We start from the raw sequence: 20721 nt of genomic DNA, 5'->3' as shown, positions 1-20721 counted from the left end.
AAGAATATGCTTTTTCAAACAAGTGTGACTTCGTGTTTAAATATACGATTGTTGTATTTCTTAACCCACGAGTCAGCTGAAAATATTTAGAAACGAAAGCGAGTGAATAGGCACAGAAGCTTTTGCCAGTAGTCAAAATGGCGATACAAGGTTGCACCTGAGGTAAATGTTATGAAGTAGCTGGCCAATGATGTTCAGTGTTGTCATAGCAACGGGCTGGACAGACGGTGGCCGGGGGGAAGATAGTGATGAGCCAGGGCTACAGAGCTGGGAGCAGAGCCAGAGAACGGGCAGAGCTGTCTATGGGGAGCAGCAGAGGACCCGGGCCAGACAAGTAAGCAATGGGGGACTGGGGTGGATGCCTGGGGCTAGGAGTGCTAGGAGAAACCATATCCCTGGACATAGCTCTGCCTCCAAATTTACTTCATGTCCCTGGAAATAGTTCTAATGATCAACCTGCCAATGGAAATATATTCAGAGCTCCATATTCCTAAAATATTTTCATTGTTTTTATCTCTGCCCTGCAAATACTTTATTCTCAGCATGTCATTTCCATAGAAGTCATTGGTATTATCTCCGGGTTGGAGCAGTCGGGTTATAGCCATAGAAATCAGACATTGGTATTATCTCCGGGTCTTGGAGCAGTCCGGTGATATCCATAGTAATCAGACATTGGTATTATCTCCGGGGGCTGGAACAGTCAGGTCATATTCCTAGAAATCAATCATTGGTATGATCTCCGGGGGTTGGAGCAGTTCAGTGATATCCATAGAGATCAGTCATTGGTATTATCTCCGGGTTGGAGCAGTCCGGTCATATCCATAAAAATCAGACATTGGCATTATCTCCGGGTTGGAGCAGTCCAGTCATATATATAGAAATTAAACATTGGTATTATCTCCGGGTTGGAGCAGTCCAGTCATATATATAGAAATCAGACATTGGTATTATCTCCGGGTCTTGCAGCAGTCCGGTCATATCTATAGAAATCGGACATTGGTATGATCTCCGGGGGTTGGAGCAGTCCGGTCAAATCCATAGAAATCAGTCATTGGTATTATCTCTGGGGGCTGGAGCAGTCAGGTCATATTCCTAGAAATCAATCATTGGTATTATCTCCGGGGGTTGGAGCAGTTCGGTTATATCCATAGAAATCAGACATTGGTATTATCTCCGGGTTAGAGCAATTAGGTCATATCCATAGAAAACAGTCATTGGTAATATTTCCGGGTTGGAGCAGTCCGGCTATGTCCCTAGAAATCAGACATTGGTATTATCTCCAGGTCTTGGAGCAGTCCGGTGATATCCATAGTAATCAGACATTGGTATTATCTCCGGGTTGGAGCAGTCCGGTCATATTCATAGAAATCACTCATTGGTATTTTCTCCGGGGGTCGGAGCAGTCCGGTCATATCCATAGAAATCAGACATTGGTATTATCTCCAGGTTTGAGCAATCAGGTCATATCCATAGAAATCAGTCATTGGTATTATCTCTGGGGGTTGGAGCAGTCCGGTCATATCCATAGAAATCACTCATTGGTATTATTTCCGGGTTGGAGCAATCCGGTCATATCCCTAGAAATCAGACATTGGTATTATCTCCGTGTTGTAGCAGTCAGGTCATATCCCTAGAAATCAGACATTGGTATTATCTCCAGGTTGGAGCAGTCCGGTCATATCCATAGAAATCGGTCATTGGTATTATCTCCGGGTTGGAGCAGTCAGGTCATATCCATAGAAATAAGTCATTGGTATTATCTCCGGGTCTTGGAGCAGTCCGGTCATATCCATAGAAATCAGTCATTGGTATTATTTCCGTGTTGTAGCTGTCAGGTCATATCCCTAGAAATCAGACATTAGTATTATCTCCGGGTTGGAGCAGTCCGGTGATATCCCTAGAAATCAGTCATTAGTATTATCTCTGAATCTATTATCAGACATTGGTATTATCTCTAAATCTCAGCAGTTGTTGACCCAAGATATATTTTATTCTTACTACATCCATGTCCCTGTAAATTGCCTATTCTCAGCACTGCTTTAAAATAATAATAATTTTAATAACAATAATAATGTGTAATCAGAATGATCTCTAGGTGTGCCATGTTGGTGGTACTGTCTGTAGCTCTCAGCACTGTATGTCCTTGTTATTTTTTAGTTCTCCATGTCCCTGGAAATGTTAGTACTTGATCATTGATGAATATTTCACCATCCTGTTAACGTTTCACTTTCACGATTGTGAATGTTTTATGTTTGTGTTATTCTATTACCTGTTTGTAATCTAATGTCATGTTTATTGTCAATAAACTTAATTTGCTTCTAGCTCAAGTTCAGTCTGACTGAAAGCATTGTAATGTGGATCCTGATCTTGGTACGTTAAGCCTGATTTGAATGGAATGCAATGCTCTACTTGGGAACCTACTTTAAAACACAAGCCCCCTCCCCCTGGCGGGCAGATTGGCAAAAACATGGGCAGATTGGTGCCCATGGAGGCAGCAAACCACCGCTGGACGCTATATTTAATGTCCAAACAATGTCAAATGAATGGACTCATTCACTACAATGTTACCATTTTTGCAAAACCCTTTGTATAAACCTCTTGTTTGAATTTAGCCAAAGGAAAGCAGAAGTCAAATGAAATAAAGCTTTTGATTTTTGCTTTTCTGATTGGACAGAACAAATCTGTTGGTGAAAGTACAAAAATCACATTTTGTGTGCAAACAATTGATCATATCCAATCAGATATGCAGATGTGCGGTTTTAGGGACTTCCGACTGATTGATTACCGATCGATAAAGAACAAAAGTTGGCACTGTATCTGGTTATATAGAACACCTCTAAAGCTACGTACACACTTCCAATTATTATTGTTGGAAAACGAACGACGAATGATCCTGCACGATATCTACGAACGATCGTATAGCACCGATCCTGCACATAGAGATAACGACACGATCGTTCGTAGATATTGTACACACAATAGATACGATCGTTTGAGCGATAGAGGAACTATGTGCACGACAGGAAAGTGAACGAACGTTCGTTCATCACGCATGCTCAGACCATGGACGATCAACGAACGATCGTACACACGAACGATGTTCAACGATCGTCGTCCAATCCGATCCGCCGGTCCGGTCGTTCGTTTCCAACGACTTTCCTCGTTCGTCGGCGTCGTTGGTTACTTTTTTTACGAACGATTTTTGCCCAATCGATCGTTCGTCGTTCGTTTTGAACGATAAAAATTGGAAGTGTGTACGCACCTTAAGGTTTGTGAATTGATTGTTTGTTATCTCATGCTTAAAGATACATAAAAGATACAGAATATGAGCAGTGTATTCTAATTACAAATATATAAGTACAATGTATGGCATTCTTCTCTATAATTCAGATTACAATATTGGGATCACATACAACCACTTTTTCCTCCGGAGGACAATGCTTTCATGTTGGAGGGGTGGAGATGGTGACATGTTCTTTTCTTTTCTCCTATTAATACAAGTGGTGTCCTGGGAATAAAGAGACACTCCCATCCCAACATCAATTAAGGGGAGATGCTACACAATCCATTAAACTATTAAATCATTCCCTCCTACAAGTAGTCACAATAGGGTGTCTTTATTCCACCTCCCCCACTCCCCTTATTGAAATGTTTAATTAGGTAAATGCATTTTATTTTTTTTTTTATTATTTTTTTTTTGTCTTTTAAAATTTTATCCAGTTCACCTACCATTTCTATACCTTATTAGAAATATACAATCTCCAGTTCTTGTTACTGGGATGTGAACAGAAGTGTGTGTATCATATACAAAGTAGTGATCTTATATACAGAGCGTGGACAATGAAAGGGACAAATTGCTGATTTTAATGGAGGAAATTATATTTTTACTGCAGCTTCTTCTTAGTGGTTGCTGTCACCCCGGTATATTGAATTAGCATTATTTATGTAATTGGCTGTTGATATTATCATTTTGATGATACAGTATATAAATGCTTGCTAGTTTAAGCAATGCAGTGCTAATAATCGACCTAAATTGGCAGTGCATTGTGCATATGTATCTTTAATAACAAGCTTTGTATGCTTGGAATGTGTAGTTTATAGTTCATGGTTACCCAAGATTTGGTATGGTCTTATACCCCATTGCCTCTTATTAAATCCAGTGTAGTAAAAGGGATGATGGCTTTATCTGGTGCTGTCTAGAGGGACTGCCATTGTTCTTTGTGGTCATGGGTCTCAGGTTCGAATCTTGGCCAGAACAATATCTGCATGGAGTTTGCAGGTTCTCCCTGTGTTTGTGTGGGTTTCCTCCCACATTCCAAAAACATGCAGTTAGGTTAATTGGCTTCCCCTTAAAACTTACTTTAAACTCTATTAAAGACAAATGACTATGGTAGGGACTAATGGGACAGTTAGTGACATGACTTTGTACAGCGCTGCATAATATGTCGGCACTATGGAAATACTATGTAATAATAATAATAAGAAGAATAATACCTGACACGCGCCCCAGATATAATATATGACTGCATATTGTAGTCACATGAGGCTTGCACACTCAAGAACTTTGCACGTATGTGTGTGAATGAGCGGTGGGGCTCTAAATCTGGACTGTGTAACTAAAGGCGATTAAATTAAATTGAATTACAATTGAACTGAAATCATTAAAATATATTTTGTCAATGTCAACTCTGGAATATTGTGTAAATATAAGAAGCATAATATTGGTGTGCTTTGTGTATTTGTTACAGACATGCAGTAATTCAGAATGAAACTTTGTAGCAGCTTCCTGTATTAAGACTAGTCACCATTGCTGTCTCCCCTTGTGCAGGGTAACTGGTCTGGTATCCGCCCCTCCTCTTTTTTATTGGATGGACCTGTTTGGGCCCCTCCCACAGCCTTGGTGTCTGCATACACTATGTGTGATGATGTCACCATTACTTTCATAGGGGTGTATCTGGGTTTGCAAAGGCATTTGGTGCACACAAAGTGGGTTTATAGCCTTTGTGTCTATTAGGGATGCATTTAGAAGAAGGATTGTATGGCGGGGTTTCAGCTTTTAGTTACAAAGTCTTTTAGCTTAGATGTTTGAGACCTCTGATCCCCCTGGCATTGTGCTACATTCAGCATAACCAGTGCACTGTTTGTATGAGATTTATTGTTTGTCATGCAATAGGTAAATCATCCTGTAAAGGCAAATCTAGTCACTATGTATTTGCATGACTGCAACAGTTCACTTAACATGCAAATAAAAATCTAATCCATGAATCGCCAAACAGCATTAAATGCCATCCCATAAATGGGTTATACTCAAGCTTGGTACAAGCTCTTGGCTTTGCTTTGGCTGCACTATATGCTTCAAATTATTTCTGCAACTTTACAAGATCAACTCAGGCAAGTTATAATCTAAACTATTCATGTAATTGAGATGTAGGATATAAGAAAGTGTTGGGGGTGTATTGGTCAGCAAGCACTGCACGGTCTATATACAGGAAGGGGGATTAGCTCAAATGGTAGAGCGCTCGCTTAGCATGCGAGAGGTAGCGGGATCGATGCCCGCATCCTCCAATGTTTTCAATTTCCTTTTGTAAAAGCTATTATTATATTCAGCATTCTTCTTAAATAACATTGCTGCTAAAATACTGTTACTGTTTTTCCTATTCATAAATACATTAAATACTCATGACGTTGTACATAGACTGTGGCTGTAATTGTACTTCAGGAATCAGAGCTCTGAGTGATTTCAGGAAGCGTTGGTGGTATAGTGGTGAGCATAGCTGCCTTCCAAGCAGTTGACCCGGGTTCGATTCCCGGCCAACGCAAGTACGTTTTTTTTTTTGTTCATTTCATTTCATTACATGATCAAAATAATGAAGCGCAAATATTTATACATCCGTCTATATTGGATAATTATAAATAAAGGGTTCACTGATTAGCGAACATTCAATATATTGCAATAAATGCCCACATGCCACATTCCAAATGTAGACCAAATTGGTATATGCAGAGAAATGGGACTTTAACAGCATATATATAAACCTCTTAAAACATTTTATTGGTACATCATATTAAAAAATAAAGTAAGAGACATTAATTTTTACAGTGCCCCCGAATGGGAACTACTGTGTATCTATATTACAATATACAGACATACATCCACTTCTTCATAAAAGTATCAACATAAATACATAGCTGAAACATTATAGCAGGTCTCACAAGAAGTGCCAGTGTATCATCAACACGTTTTGTAGTGTAACATCACTTCAGGATGAAGCCTAATGAGACTAGTAGTAGATATTCCAAATCCCCCCCTGACATATATCTAATTGTTAACAACACTGTTATTCGGCCCTCCCCTCAGGCACGTTGTCTTGGTGTCACCTTTGACTCGGCCCTCTCATTCCCCCCCCATATTCAGAACATTTCCAGGTCCTGTCACTTTCACCTACGCAACATCTCCAAAATCCGCCCCTACCTGTCCCCTGAGACCACCAAACTCCTTGTACATGCTCTTATCATCTCCCGTCTGGACTACTGTAACCTCCTCCTCTCTGGTATTCCACTAACCCGACTCTCTCCTCTACAATCTATCATGAATGCTGCAGCCAGACTCATCCATCCTTCCCTCCGCTCCTGTTCCGCTGCATCTCTTTGTAGTTCTCTCCATTGGCTTCCATTTCACCTTAGAATCAAATTTAAGCTCCTGTGCTTTGCCTTCAAATCCCTCCACAGTTATTGTCCCACTTACATTTCTGACATGGTTAAAAAATACTCTCCCTGCCGCTCTCTACGCTCCTCCAATGACCTACTAATTACTTCCTCACTCATATCCTCATCACACGCACGGATACAAGACTTCTCTAGAGCTGCACCAACTCTCTGGAATGGTCTTCCTCATCCTATTCAGCTTGCTCCTACTTTCTGCTCATTTAAAAGAGCACTCAAAACCCATTTTTTCAAACTTGCCTACCCGGCTTCTTCTGTCATTTGAAACCATCACTACTTTCCACCACTACATATCCCCCATCCTATTGTGTGTGAAATTCCCCCACCTACTAGATTGTAAGCTCTTCGGGGCAGGGTCCTCGCCTCCTGTATCACTGTCTGTATTAGTCTGTCATTTGCAATCCCTATTTAATGTACAGCGCTGCGTAATATGTTGGCGCTATATAAATCCTGTTTATTAATAATAATAATAATAATGCTATATTGTTTCAACTATGTATTTATGTTGATACTTTTATGAAGAAGTGGATGTATGTCTGTATATTGTAATATAGGGACACAGTAGTTCCCATTTTGGGGCACTGCAAAAATGAATGTCTCCTACTTTACTTTTTAATATAATGTACCAATAAAATGTTTTAAGAGTTTCATATATGTCGTTAGTCCCATTTCTCTGCACTTACCAATTAATCTTGGGTAATTATATATATACATTGTACTTGTTTTTAGCTTTTAGTTTTCTTCAGCGTTTAGACTTTTTTTTATTTATTTTGTTAGGTTTGGTCTGTTATTTAAAACCTTTTCCGGTATAGCCCATAAAAAGTAACAGTATAACGATCTCTAACACACATTCTGTGGCTTCGTCCGTTGATCTTGTTTTATTTCTGACAGTTACAATGATTTTCTATCTTGGTTACAATGTATCTTTTTACTAGGCGCGTGCGTGTATGAGTGTTCTCATTGGTATAGAATGGTTACTGTCACGGCTGTGTGCGTAGCTCCTTCGATAGCTCAGCTGGTAGAGCGGAGGACTGTAGTGGATCACATCCCAGAAATCCTTAGGTCGCTGGTTCGATTCCGGCTCGAAGGACATTTTTTTTTTTTGTGAATAACGAGTTTTTATTTCTTACGTGTTTATTTTTTATCGTACTGTATACCAATTGCGCAGTGTAGTATTATTTTATTTATATTCATCTTTGAACTATTACATTTACTGTTTTTTTTAATATACAGCTGTTATACAAATATACAATATGGAGGTAGAAAACAAAAGTTTTAGCTAGTTCCATCAATCTTTCTGAAGTTAGTAAGAGAAGCATGTTTGACTTTAAAGAGGAACTAAACTGAAATGTGCTTAAATCAAAGAAAAAATCCACTTACCTTCAATCCTGCAGGGCAGTCTGATCCATCTGGAGGTGTCTTCAATTGGGTCCCGCATCTCCGAGTCGGCCATCATCGTCTCTTCTTCCGCGTTCTTCTTCCTACGTCACCCGACCCAGGCGTGAGATCGGGGGACGTAGGTTGGAAAAAAAACTTGCCGATCTCACTGCGCATACGTTAGATCGGCAAAATTTTCTCAGCAAAAGGCTCGGCCATTCGCAGAAGGAGCACCCAAGAGCCTCCCGGGATGCGTGACTTAGGTATCCCAGGAGGCTCTGCACTCCCATTCATTCTAGATCGCCTAGTTGATTAGGGGGCGGTGCTGCACCCTATTTTTTTTTTGCATCCCCCAAAAAACCTAAACAACAGAATTTTTACTTGTCTACCCTTTTATGTAAAGTGAAATTTCTGAGTTTAGGTATGCTTTAAGTATGGCAGACTAGAAAAATGCTAATTACCTGGCTGTCATGGTAATTCTTATGCTTTCTGCCTCCCTCCCAGATCACATAGCAAGTAGGTGATAAATACATCTAAAAGGAAACATTGCACAATTATACTTTCTATCACATTGCTGAGCGTGATGTCCCAATTGTTCCAGGTTGAGCACTTTGGAATGCACGAAGATACTCCAGTCTTTTGGAAAAGTTTCTTTTGTTCTATATTTTAAAGGAATCTTACCAGAATTATGTCATTCTTTTTTGGGTGCCATGGGCAGAAAACAGTGGTAAGGTAAGTATAACTTAAGTTTTTTTTGTTTTTAGGCTGATTTTTCAGGTGCTAAAAATAAATGATAAGGGGAAGAGCTCTAGAGAATGTAAGTGGATCTTCTGATTGTGTGGAAGGTCAATTTTAAGTGCCAACAGCCTCAATGATTTAACAACATTGTTCTGAGTCATTGGCTAAAAAAAAAAAGTCTGACAGTAACTTAGCATTTTCAGAAGGTCAGCAATGACAACCAGGCACAAACTAAGACCCCCTTCACACTTTCAATTAAAAATCTTGGTGTTGGTCCCTTCCAGGTACACCAAAGGTTAACGCGTTTTCATGTGCCGCTCTTGCAGAAAAGCAACCGCATTACCAGAAGCAACAAAATGCTTGCATCCGATGTGGACAAAAATGACCACTGAACTTCTACAGTACAGAGTTTAGGAGAGAATAAGTATTCTTGAAGTTTAGATTGTAAGCTCTTATGGGCAGTGTCCTCTCCTCCTCCTGTGTCACTGTCTGTATCTGTCTGTCATTTGCAACCCCTATTTATTGTACAGCTCTGCATAATATGTTGGCGCAATATAAATGCTGGTAATATTTATTTAATAATAATATTAGCTTTAAGTGCTTTCTGTGAATAGCTGGACAATACTTTCATATATTGCCTATAGGTGGCACTGTTGTCATAGAAGCCAAATCTTAAAATATTACTTTTTAATGTTTTTAAAAATTACCTGTATTTCAGTTTATTTTATAATTTTTGTTTCATGTTTGTACTGATCTTCAAGCTTTGTGCTTTTATATCATGGCAGGTTTCACTATATCCTGTAGGTGGCTGGAAATATGACATTGATTAAAGGCTCCTTTACCTATTCCAATGGTGAGGAATATCACGGAGAATGGAGAGAAGGTAATTATTAGCAGCACCCCTGGCTTACTATCTAATGGGTGTTGCCTTTAGGAAGTGGGAGAGGGTATTATGTGTCGGGTATGAGATACATACAGTGTCCAAAAAAGGATATAGATATATATATATATATATATGTATATGTATGTGTGTGTGTGTGTGTGTGTATATATATATATATATATATATATATATATATATATATATTTGTGTATGTATATATTTATCTATATATATATAATTATATAATTTTATTTATAATTTATATGATTTTTATTTTCTTCATATTTCTTATTAAAAAAAAAACATAGTAATTAAAGTATACCTTTTTAGCACAAAAATGAGTCATTCCTACATGTGTAAGACCGGATATTCCTTACTTATACAGGTCGAAGACATGGCATGGGCAAGCTGTTATTTTCCGATGGTGCCGCCTATATCGGTCAGTTTGAAAATGGGCTGTTTAACGGTTATGGGGTTTTATCTTTCCCAGATGGCTCAAGGTAAGGAATCTCTTTAAGAAAGCAACAAAAAATAATATTCTGTGTGTGACAGGCCAGCTTTGTTCAAAGTGTATCTGTCCTCCGCCCACAGTGAAAGCAGCTACTTTGCAGAAGTAACCCGTTTTAATGAGAATGCAAGCTGTTAAAACTTGTTAGGCCTCCTGTTGTGTAAGCCAGCAGCCAAAGTCTTCTGCTCCTTCTTGTCTTTAGCAGATCTTGGGACGCTGACCCTTGGCTGTCACATAAGTAGCTTTACAACAGTCTTGGGAGCCTGTGAGTAACTTAAAAAGAGCTTCACATATGGTTTCTGCTTCCATTACAATTATAGTTTTATAAGTCATAATAAAATTCCTTGAATTTTTGGAGTACTGGGGGGTTACACTGGTTTCTAACCTTTAAACTGTTCGTTGGCTTTACTAGTTACCAGGAGAACAAGCTCCAATCAACTACAGGGGTTACAGTGGCATACAAACCCCTCTTGGCATGACAAAAGTGGCAAACAATCTTAGGTGACTGAGGTTATGTTCACATAAGGCTTTGGTGCGTTTACCACTTCCTCTTGCCAGGGAATCCCTGCCTTCCTGCAGATGCTCCATGTAGCATCTCCTGGCGGCAGTGCTACATGAAAGGGGGTGGCAGTGGGCAATACTAGTATCACTCACTGTTTACAGCTGTCAAATGTGCAGATGCTGGTTTTTTAAGAAACAGCTCTGTGATGCAAGTAATGTGATGCTAGTGCTGTGGGTCGCTCAATCCCACAGTAGGTGTCACCCTAAGTGCCAGGGTGATCACAAAAATGTTCGGTAGAGTTAAGCTATGCTCATAATAACGGTGAGGCTATGGTGCAGTTACCACTTTCTCACGCCAGTGAACCACTGCTTCCGGAGAGACGCCTCGTGTAACCTCCACCCTCAACAGCTCAAAAGAGAATGAATGGAGGGAGTAAATAGTTCAGCACTTCTCCCTGCTGCCCCCTGTCAAATCCTAAAAAGTTGGTTCTGAAAGAACCAGTGCTGCAAAGCGAACAGCAGGGAACAAGGGATCGCTTGCTCCCACCATAGGTCCGACCCTGCTCTTACTGAAAGGTAACTGAGGTGAGTAGGAAAATAGACATAGAGATAGTCATTGGGAAAATCCAAACACCCTATAGTCATTCTGCATAAGAGTATCATCATAAACATGTATGGCCTTTGGGTCCAAGTGTTAATTTTATTTGCACTAATCAAATACCACTGGTACTCGACAATCTAAAAGATAAAAGAAGATGGAGTTGCTATACATATCCACTGGTTATGTTTGTATTATTCTGCTTCTCTTAGGCTTTAATAAATTTTATTACTGTGTATGAATGTTCAAACTTTACATTAAAATCTGAAAATATGCCCATATTTTTGTTCTGTGTACTAATCAGATATGAAGGGGAATTTGTTCAAGGAAAATTCCACGGTACAGGAGTCTTTACCCGCCATGACGGCATGAAGTTTGAGGGAGAATTTAAAGGCGGTCGGGTAGAAGGATATGGTAAGTTGATTGTTTGTTTGTTTTTGCTCTGGTCTGAGGTTTTTATCATGCTTAAACAATTTTTAAGGTTGGTCAAGCTTTGCCCTTTCTCAAACACAGACACAGGGGCTTGTACCACAATAATGATAATACACTTTCCATTGTAGAAGTAGGGATAAAGGCCTGTGAATGCTCCAAGTTCTGAGACTGCATGGTCACCATAGGGGAATCAATCAGCATGGCTCCCAATCATGGTGATCACAGGGTTTTTTATTTTAATTCCATTGCGGAATACTGATATAACCTTTAACATAATAATACAATTTTAAAAGTATTATTTTATCATAATAAATATGTAGCTTTTATTACTTCCTGTTAAAGAGTGACAGCGTTCTTTTAGTTAGGCTTTTGTACTCTTGGCCTGACACACACAGGCTTTCAATGGGGACTAGAAGCGGCTACTTCAACACACATTTTGCAGGCATTGTCCACTGTTGTCACAATCAGGAATTCCGCTGAGAAATGGTATACCGCCCTCACTCCATGTAGATAGGAAGTTGCTGCAAAAATGTTGATGGAGATAATCAGTACAGACATACAGCAAAGGAACAAAACAAAGTGAAAACAAGTACTTTACTTAGCAAATGACAATTGATTGATACACAGTTCTACTCGGTGTCATTCAGTTGGGGTTTACAGCTACTTGTACTTGAAACATTTATATTTATATACAGCTTTAGCTTCCCCTAAATCTCTGGATCCATTGATTGTGTTAAAATGCAGTTTTCACTTGAGATAAATTCTTACCTTTTATCTCATATGTTTTGTTCTAATTGTCCAGGTTTGTGATAGATTTCCTGAAAAATGTAAACAACCATAATGCCGAGACATTTTCTAATGCCACTGTTTTATTGTCTTCACCATTAGAAGCGTTTGACCAAAGCTAGCCCAAGTCTTGTTATAAGTGAGATTTACTTTTCACACACACAGGTCTGCTGACATTTCCTGACGGTTCCCATGGGATTCCAAGAAATGAAGGTGTCTTTGAGAATAACAAACTGGTGAAGAGAGAGAAATGTCAAGCGGTGATTCAAAGGGCCATAAGTGCCTCCAAAGCCTCTTCCTGCCTGGCGGTCAACCAAGTCTGACGGGACCATATCACTCCCACAAGACAGCCGTGTCTCCTGTCACATCTTACAAGTGCACTCACTCTTTTTTTTTCTTTTGCGTGTTTACACTGCTTGCTGGTAAAAGCAGACAAAGTGACTGCTGTTTTCAGTAGCTCTTCTTGTTCCATACTTTATAGCTATAGACACATATATAGATGAAGTTAGAACAGGAGACAAGGTCTTCTGAGCTGTGTTGCTGCTGACAACTTCAAGTTCAGTAGAACTTATACAGTGCCTCCTTAGAAAGAGACCACCTCTGCTTTGAATGAATAGAACATTTATTGAGATAAGGGGTTGACAATAATAAAATTATTATCATCATGAATTTATATAGCAACAACATAATGCTAAAGAGAGTCCATATTCATGTAACATTCGCACCACATAATGAATTTTTGGATTTTTTTTTGCACTGATTTATTTAACTGATTTCATAAAGATTGTACCAGTCATTTTTGTACAATGCCAAAACATAATCCATAGCAGACAGCGACTATTCATGATGAAAATGCAGGTAAAAGTAGAGGTGGTCCAGGTGAAAAAGGAAAAACATTATTTATTTTATTCGTTGATGTAGTGCTGAAATGTTTTCTGTAAAGTTTTCCAGCGAACATTGAACCGTTGCTGATAGGGTTAAACATTCTTATGTCTGTATTGCAATAATACGCACTTTCACACGGTAGGGTCAATTTGGGTAACTCAGTTATTCTACTGCTAAGCTTTTAGATTGTGGCAGAAAACTCTTATAGACACAAGGCGAACAAAAAATTCAATGCAAATAGTGTTTGATGCAGGCATAAAAGCTTTAGATCTGTTATAAAAAAGGTGCAAACCATCTAGCTGCCATGTTACCATTTTGAAGTTTTATGTGACAATTATGGAACACACTTATGACACAGTTATGACTTTAGTATGGCCTTCAGAAGTAGGACACATAATTTTTAATAAAAAAAAGCAGTTCGGGTGCAGCAGACAGATTTGCTGCATTTCTTATTGTTCTGTTCAGCTTCATTACCACAGGGCAGACGCAAGAACCCCCACGTAGGAATAAAGGGTAAAAGGTTCTCTTTCTATCTAAATTGCTATCTACTTTAAAGTTCATCTTAGCCAATTTTTATGCCATCTGTGTCCTATTCAAGAGACTTCATTTCAGTTCCTGTTCTGAAGGCACAACAGGAAGTAAGGGAAATCCTTTCGGACAAATCTCACTGGAACAGTTTGGGACTTTCCCTCGCTTTTGGAACAAGTGAAAATGATCAGGGTACATTGTGAGGGTGAATCTTCCTAGCAGGGATAAAGCAATAAATACCTGTCAGGGATTTCATCCTTTATGAACTCTATACAAAACAAACAAAAACATTTTTTTGCTTTAGGTACATTTAAAAGCAGAACTATACTTTCCTTTGCTACAGCAATGCAATGACATTCCCCCTCCAGCATCGCCAACTTTTTCCACTTTCAGGAACTTTGACCATCTTAAATTGGTCAGGCAGGGACGGGGTAACTCCTGTGCATGCACACTTTAGTGCTTTTATTGTTAAAAGATTGAGAGGAGGATTGTAAAAATCCTTTTTTTGAAGAAGAGACATAGTATGTCCTTTTAGGTTCCACTTTAAGTCTCCTTGCTGCCATATAGGAGCTCCAGACAGGCTGTGTACATACTTAGAGCTGGGAGCATTCTATAGACCCAGCTTTATCTATAATATAAAAACCATAAAAAGCTGATACTCAGTTAATATTAGTCTGCTTGCACTCCTGGTGAGGTAAATGTCAGCAGAATATAAAGCACGAGTTGGCCAGTAGTAGTAGCTCACATGCTATACACATAGAAATGATCTGAAACTTTTTCACTATAATGTCATATATGTTAGACAGTCTGAATGTATCTGTCACTTATTATCACAAGTATTGTGAGTATCGTCATACACTGATAGAATGTTACTCATATATTAAATGTATCGGTGCAATGTAATAGGACAGTTTTACCACACAGGAAAAGTTTACATTTTTTAAGCTTGCACTTTCAGATTTTAACTTTCATGAAAGGATTTCCCCATGTGTGTAAATAATGTTATTTAAAGCAGATTTGTGATTTTGAAAATATCATGTATATCCAAAAATTTAATGCAGGTCTTAACATTTTCTGTAGATCTGATATTTGTCTATAGCCCATGGGCTCTACTTTAGTCCACTCCCACTGTATACTTTTGTCCTGCATCAAAAAAAAATCTACTGACCACTACATTGGAATAGATGGTACAGTGAAAGCTGTGGGTCTTAACTCTTGTGTTACTAATATAGCCCTATCATGACTTTTTCACACCTTATGTCACAGTGCATCCTGGTAGAATGGAGAGAAGGTCACATGGTACTCCATACCCAAAAGTATTAAGTTCAGGAAATGCTCTAACAAAAACCAGGAGTGGAGGAGTGGAACATTGTGTATTTGTAAGTCATTTACCAAAACAATAGGTATCTTAACACCTAATGTGAAAAGGTAAACATAGAAAACCATATCTAACAATAGGACTACTTTAAGCTATTGCAGGAAATGTGGAGAAGATAGTTTTGCTAAAAGTAATGAGGCTAGAAGAGAAACTGCCTGGCCTCCGCCATACATACCACATTCACAAGCTTTGATCCACTTCCTCCAAACTTCACTCACCTCTCATTCCTACCATTTTCACACTTTGCCCTCCTCACTCATCCTGCAGCCCTCGGCTCAGTTTTTCATAAGCAAGGTCACTCCAACAACATTCTTCAAACTTAGTCACTTGTCCACTACAGTTTGTCCCCCTCATATGACTGTACAAGGGAGGAAGGGTGTGGGGATGTCCAAAGACACCATAGGTTATCATTTCTATGGCAAGTGCTACTTTTGGCATATAAAATACTATAGGAGAATATTATATTCTGCATCAAGCTGATTGAGGCATACATTATTTAAAAAGGGAGAGATCTCAGTCTAACTGTTTTATCTATTATATTACTGTCTGTTTCAGGAAAAAAGGCTTGTACGTAATGAAAGCTACAGAGATAACCACACTGCCTGCCTAAATGCTATCAATTTACATAGTATTATTATTCCCAAGCATAGTGAAGTTCTGACAGTGGCCCTTATTTAATAAAGCTCTGCAAGGCTGAAGAGGATACACTTTTATCAGGGAAGCTGGGTGATCCAGCAAACCTGGAATGGTAATTTGCTAGCAAATGTTTTGAATCCTGGACCAGATCCGTTCCAGGTTTGATGAAAGTGTATCCTCTCCAGCCTTGGAGAGCTTTAATAAATCAGGGCAATTGTTTTGGCATTTCTTTGTGAAAGTAACTTTTTGCTGTGTTTATTTAGAAGTTTGAATTTTTGTCTTGGCTGTTTGCAAGGGATTCTGCATTTCTTTTTGGGTGACCCAGTACTCTTCCCTGTGCACGCTGCCTTAGGTTTACCTGCCTTATGCTGAAATCAGTGAACTAACAAAGCTGCATATAGTTCACTAATATAATCTGCTTTTGGAAATTAAATGGAATGTTCTGACATTTTTTTCCTTTATCAAAGACCTCCACCCAAATGTTTGTTTTTGTGGAACTCCGGAATAGGTACAACATTCAGCAATACACAGTGTATACACTGTTCTAATGCTGGCAACAAACCAGACTATACATGAATCAGTTCCATACTACAGTGACAACTGTTGAAAAAAAAAAATGTTTTGCACACTAGCCAGTCAGTCTAATCAAGATGCTACTTATTACCTTACTCGGAGTTCTTTAATGTTTGGATCCGAATTGCAGAAATCAGAAGCCAGTCCGTCCACTCAAGGGGCACTTTAAAAGAGCTTTAAAACCTTAGAAGAACTTAAGGCGCCTTGATGAATTGTGGATTTTCACAGACCTACCTTGGGTGGAGAAAAATGAAGGCAGCCTAGGCATAAAAATGTAATTACTTATGCAGCCCTAATATCAGTTTCCAGTGCATGGAAAAGACTCTGGCAATTCTTTCTTTTTGCTGCCTTTATTGTCTCGAATCATTAGAATTGGGGTTGTTTGCTCAATGGGCATCTATATTAACATCTCTCATCCTGATCATGCTGACCCAATACCATGTATAATTATAAAGTTACCACTCCAAGAAAATTTGCTTCTCTGCCTTCCCTCTGGTAATAACGCTTGGATCATGTGATCCTAGCCAAAAGGAGCCCAGGGGACTGATGCCAAGTCTGAGCCCACTAATTGGTAACTGCCTGGATAGATCACCTGACCAATACCCCACTGAGCATTTGGTCTCACAATCTTGTTATCCTTGTACATGGCCACTTATATTTAGGAGCCTCTGGTACCCAAACACGGGAGAATAAATAAAGCAGTCAAGAGTGGCAAATGCCAAAGGAAGCTTGAATCTGGTTGTGCTCAGCTTGACATGTCAGCACTGCAGTCTTGTGGATAAACTTCCTAAATTTTGCACTAATTACATTGATCACTACATATCTGTTAAGTGTGATTATAATGTATTATTAATATTTTCCACATGCTTAATACCTATATACAGGCTTGTTTGATAAGACAAAAAGCAGAATGCCATAATTTATAACAACCATTCAAAATGAATCTGATTTGGCTACAGTATTAAATTCTGACTGGTTGGATTAGGTTAATCTCAAGTGCATCATTGTTGTCTTTTTGCTCCTGGCTTATTAAATATGCCAAACGGTGAATATCACTGTTCCTTTGATAATGCTGCAGTCCTATTATATATTTATTTATTTATTTAAAAGGGTAACTTCCCATACACTTTTTTTTCTTGTACAGGTTAATGTCACAAGCACTGGTTCACTTTTTGCCTTTTTTTATATTGTACCTTTTATTTGGCGTCTTAAGGCAGTTGATGCACAGATGACTCTTCTTTCCTCAAAAATCGCTCCATTCTTCCACAACATTGCAGCCTTTCAAGGAAATATATTCAAACATGATTTCCTATTAAGAAGTGCCACAATTGTATATTATTTTAAGTAATCATTACAGCTTAACAAAAAATCATCCTTTTTTTTTCCCCCCAAAGCTTTCTGATAGTGGTGATAGAGTAGAGATTTATTTTTTTGCATTACGTTGGTGGATTTTATTTAAACCACAGGCGTAATAAGATATCTTTTACCCATGTATTAGGTAACCTAGTGCTCAGCTATTTAATATTCCTTACAGAGTACACCAAACCATTTACATCAAGAGCTTACACTCTATTTTTCTCTACCACACATGTACACAAACCCAAACTGTCAAGCCAACCAAACTATTGGCATGTGTGTGTTTCACCATTTAAAATAATACAGGATATCCACACACATTTAGGAAAAGGTTCAGACTGTTTTCAGACATAGAACACCTAGATAAAAGCAATAAAAGGCATCTCTGAAAAGACTCTAATTTTCAGGCGTGAACATACATTGACTTATCTCAGGAACAGTGTTATTCTAAGCAGTGGGTTCGTATAAAAATTTAAAGTAAATGTCTGTCAGTTTTTTTCCTTTAAGAGATGTAATATATTGTGATTACTAACGTTAGCTTTTATTGCTTATTCATGTGTGTACTTATATATTCACATACAGGTAATGAATGTCATATATCTACACTAATAATGTGTCTGTATTTATAATTGTGCCTTGGCTTTCACATGTCTAAATTCTAATATACTTGAAGAAAACCATTAAAATTATATACTGGATCCCCATCTGTCTTTGTAACCTCTTATTATGTTATTGGTTATAACTCTCATCCTTCCCCAAAGACCTTTTCGCTAATGGACCTTGACCTGGCACTGCTGGGGATACCTGTCAAGATTGCCCGTTTGCTTATGTCAGCTTCCAAATGGCGTTCATCATAGCTGATTGGAACCATGGCATTCGCAGATCTAAATAGACGCCAAGATAGCCGTCTCTTTAACTGTAAAGAACAGGAGAGTTTAGTTTTCTTTTAATTTTGCATAGCTTTATTTATATTTTTTCAACTTTACAGCCAAGAAAATTGCACGTTTTGAATGCAATACATAAAAAGGCCATTCTGTTCTTGTTAAGATGTTTATCATAGATTGGATCTATGGAATGCACCACAAATATAAACCTGGTTCTATGGCTTGTGGTTTACTTCATCCCACTGGTCACTACATAAATACAGAACACAATTCAGGAGCTGAGTGATGATTTTCCAGCATAATTATTGTTTGCAGATTGAGCAGATGACTGCAAAATACTAAGGACAGTAAGGCATTTATTATAGTTTTGTGAAAAGTAACACAGACACAAAAGACTTCCAGAAAATGTTACCAAGTGTTAGTTAGCCCATGTAAAGCTGCAGAATATATTTGGTTAAGGTTGGGCTTTAGAGTAATGTTTGACAAATCCTAATGTAAGGTGTGCAGGTCAAATAACACAAAATGCATTAATCATAACTGATTAACTGATTGCCTTGTACTGTACTGTAGAAGAAAATGCATGAAACTCCATGCAGCTGTTCACGTGATGTGATCATGCACTTCTTGCAGCAAGTCTGCATGGAGCATCACCCAATACATTGTAGGCACCTGGCTCTGAAGTATGTGATTTACATTCTGATCACGCCAGGAGGCCTTTTATAGTTTTAAGTTGTAAAATATGTTTTCTGGTGGCATCTGCTCTACTTTTTCCCAATATGTCAGAGGAGAAGGGCTTATCACTACTATTCAGCACACAGTAGAAGCAGAGGTAAATGGATATGGTGCTTTAGTGCCCATAACATAATTGGATTGCAGTATTAAGTTCTCACAATACACACTACATGTTTTGGTGCCATGCAGTGCAATGCAGTGCCGTTCATTCTAAATGGTTCCACACCACAATTTACCGATAGACAGTTATTGCAGCATAGCTCAACATATAGCAACATGCTTGGCCTTGTAAGGAATATTTCAAATAAACTTGGCTAAGTTGGTACTATTTGGGATCACATTTTTTTTAATTAGATGTAATTGTGTGTTGAGTATTTATCACATTTTGTGTATAATACACACACACACACACATGTATATAAAATGTCCTTTTTGGGTTTGGCCCAAAAAGACTTCTGCCACGTAGAAAACAAATTAAACTGAAAATGATATATAGTATATAAATTGAAAAACAAAAATGATCATCAAAGGTGGTGTCTTACTTTAAACAATACACATAAAATGTTAGTTTAGAAAGTTATCAGCATTTTCACAAGTTATCTGCCTGACATACCCAAGGAATCTCATGATCTGTAAATTTATACACTACTCTAACGTGAGATCAGGCCGTCTGTAGTAATTCAGGACAGGACTTGGCAGAAGCACGCAGCTAATTCTAGAACTATTTCATGGCAGTGTGCTAAGCAGTAATGTAATCATCGCACCTCAAGTTTATGTGTAATGGATACCGACAGCCACACGTATAAAAAATCTCAATGTTATCACATCCAGAAGATTTTGTGACGTGTCGTTTTAAGTTGCATCACATTTCATTCATATTCTCTTAAATTAGAGCCTGCTGTTTGTGTACAAGTACTGGACATGACACGTGGCACTGCATATCAAATGTACTAGTTGGTCTTACCCCTCATAAAACCAGTCTATCTATATGTGACCTCGCCATGGAAAATATATTACAGGCACTAAGGTATCAAAAACCATTTACAATGAGAACTTGGGAGTACTTAGTGGAAAAAAATTTGGAACAATAAAGGTGTCTATTGGAGTTTACACTAGTCCTTCATTGATACATTTCTCAGAAATACAAAACCATGATACAATGCTACCACTGAACAAATTCATGAATATTTCCAGATATAGCAA

General features: G+C 38.4%; 1 protein-coding gene and 3 non-coding genes across 4 annotated transcripts; all 4 read left to right on the top strand.

Moving 5' to 3' along the window:
- Nucleotides 1–214: 214 nt before the first annotated feature.
- On the top strand, nt 215–18600 carry MORN4 (MORN repeat containing 4). The gene is made up of 5 exons (XM_072424774.1): nt 215–334; nt 9624–9721; nt 10107–10221; nt 11633–11742; nt 12712–18600. Exons 2-5 carry the CDS (start codon nt 9655–9657, stop codon nt 12867–12869), a joined length of 450 nt encoding a protein of 149 aa, XP_072280875.1. The 5' UTR covers nt 215–334; nt 9624–9654; the 3' UTR covers nt 12870–18600.
- Nucleotides 5493–5565, top strand: TRNAA-AGC (transfer RNA alanine (anticodon AGC)). The gene has a single exon. It is a non-coding gene; the product is annotated as a tRNA-Ala (tRNA).
- TRNAG-UCC (transfer RNA glycine (anticodon UCC)) lies at nt 5748–5819 on the top strand. Its single transcript has one exon. It is a non-coding gene; the product is annotated as a tRNA-Gly (tRNA).
- On the top strand, nt 7724–7813 carry TRNAY-GUA (transfer RNA tyrosine (anticodon GUA)). The gene is given in 2 exon segments: nt 7724–7760; nt 7778–7813. It is a non-coding gene; the product is annotated as a tRNA-Tyr (tRNA).
- Nucleotides 18601–20721: the final 2121 nt, after the last annotated feature.

The sequence above is a fragment of the Pyxicephalus adspersus genome, chromosome 10 (genome assembly GCF_032062135.1).
Source record: "Pyxicephalus adspersus chromosome 10, UCB_Pads_2.0, whole genome shotgun sequence".
In the NCBI taxonomy this organism is placed as follows: domain Eukaryota; kingdom Metazoa; phylum Chordata; class Amphibia; order Anura; family Pyxicephalidae; genus Pyxicephalus; species Pyxicephalus adspersus.
This window is presented reverse-complemented; position numbering and strand designations above follow the sequence as displayed.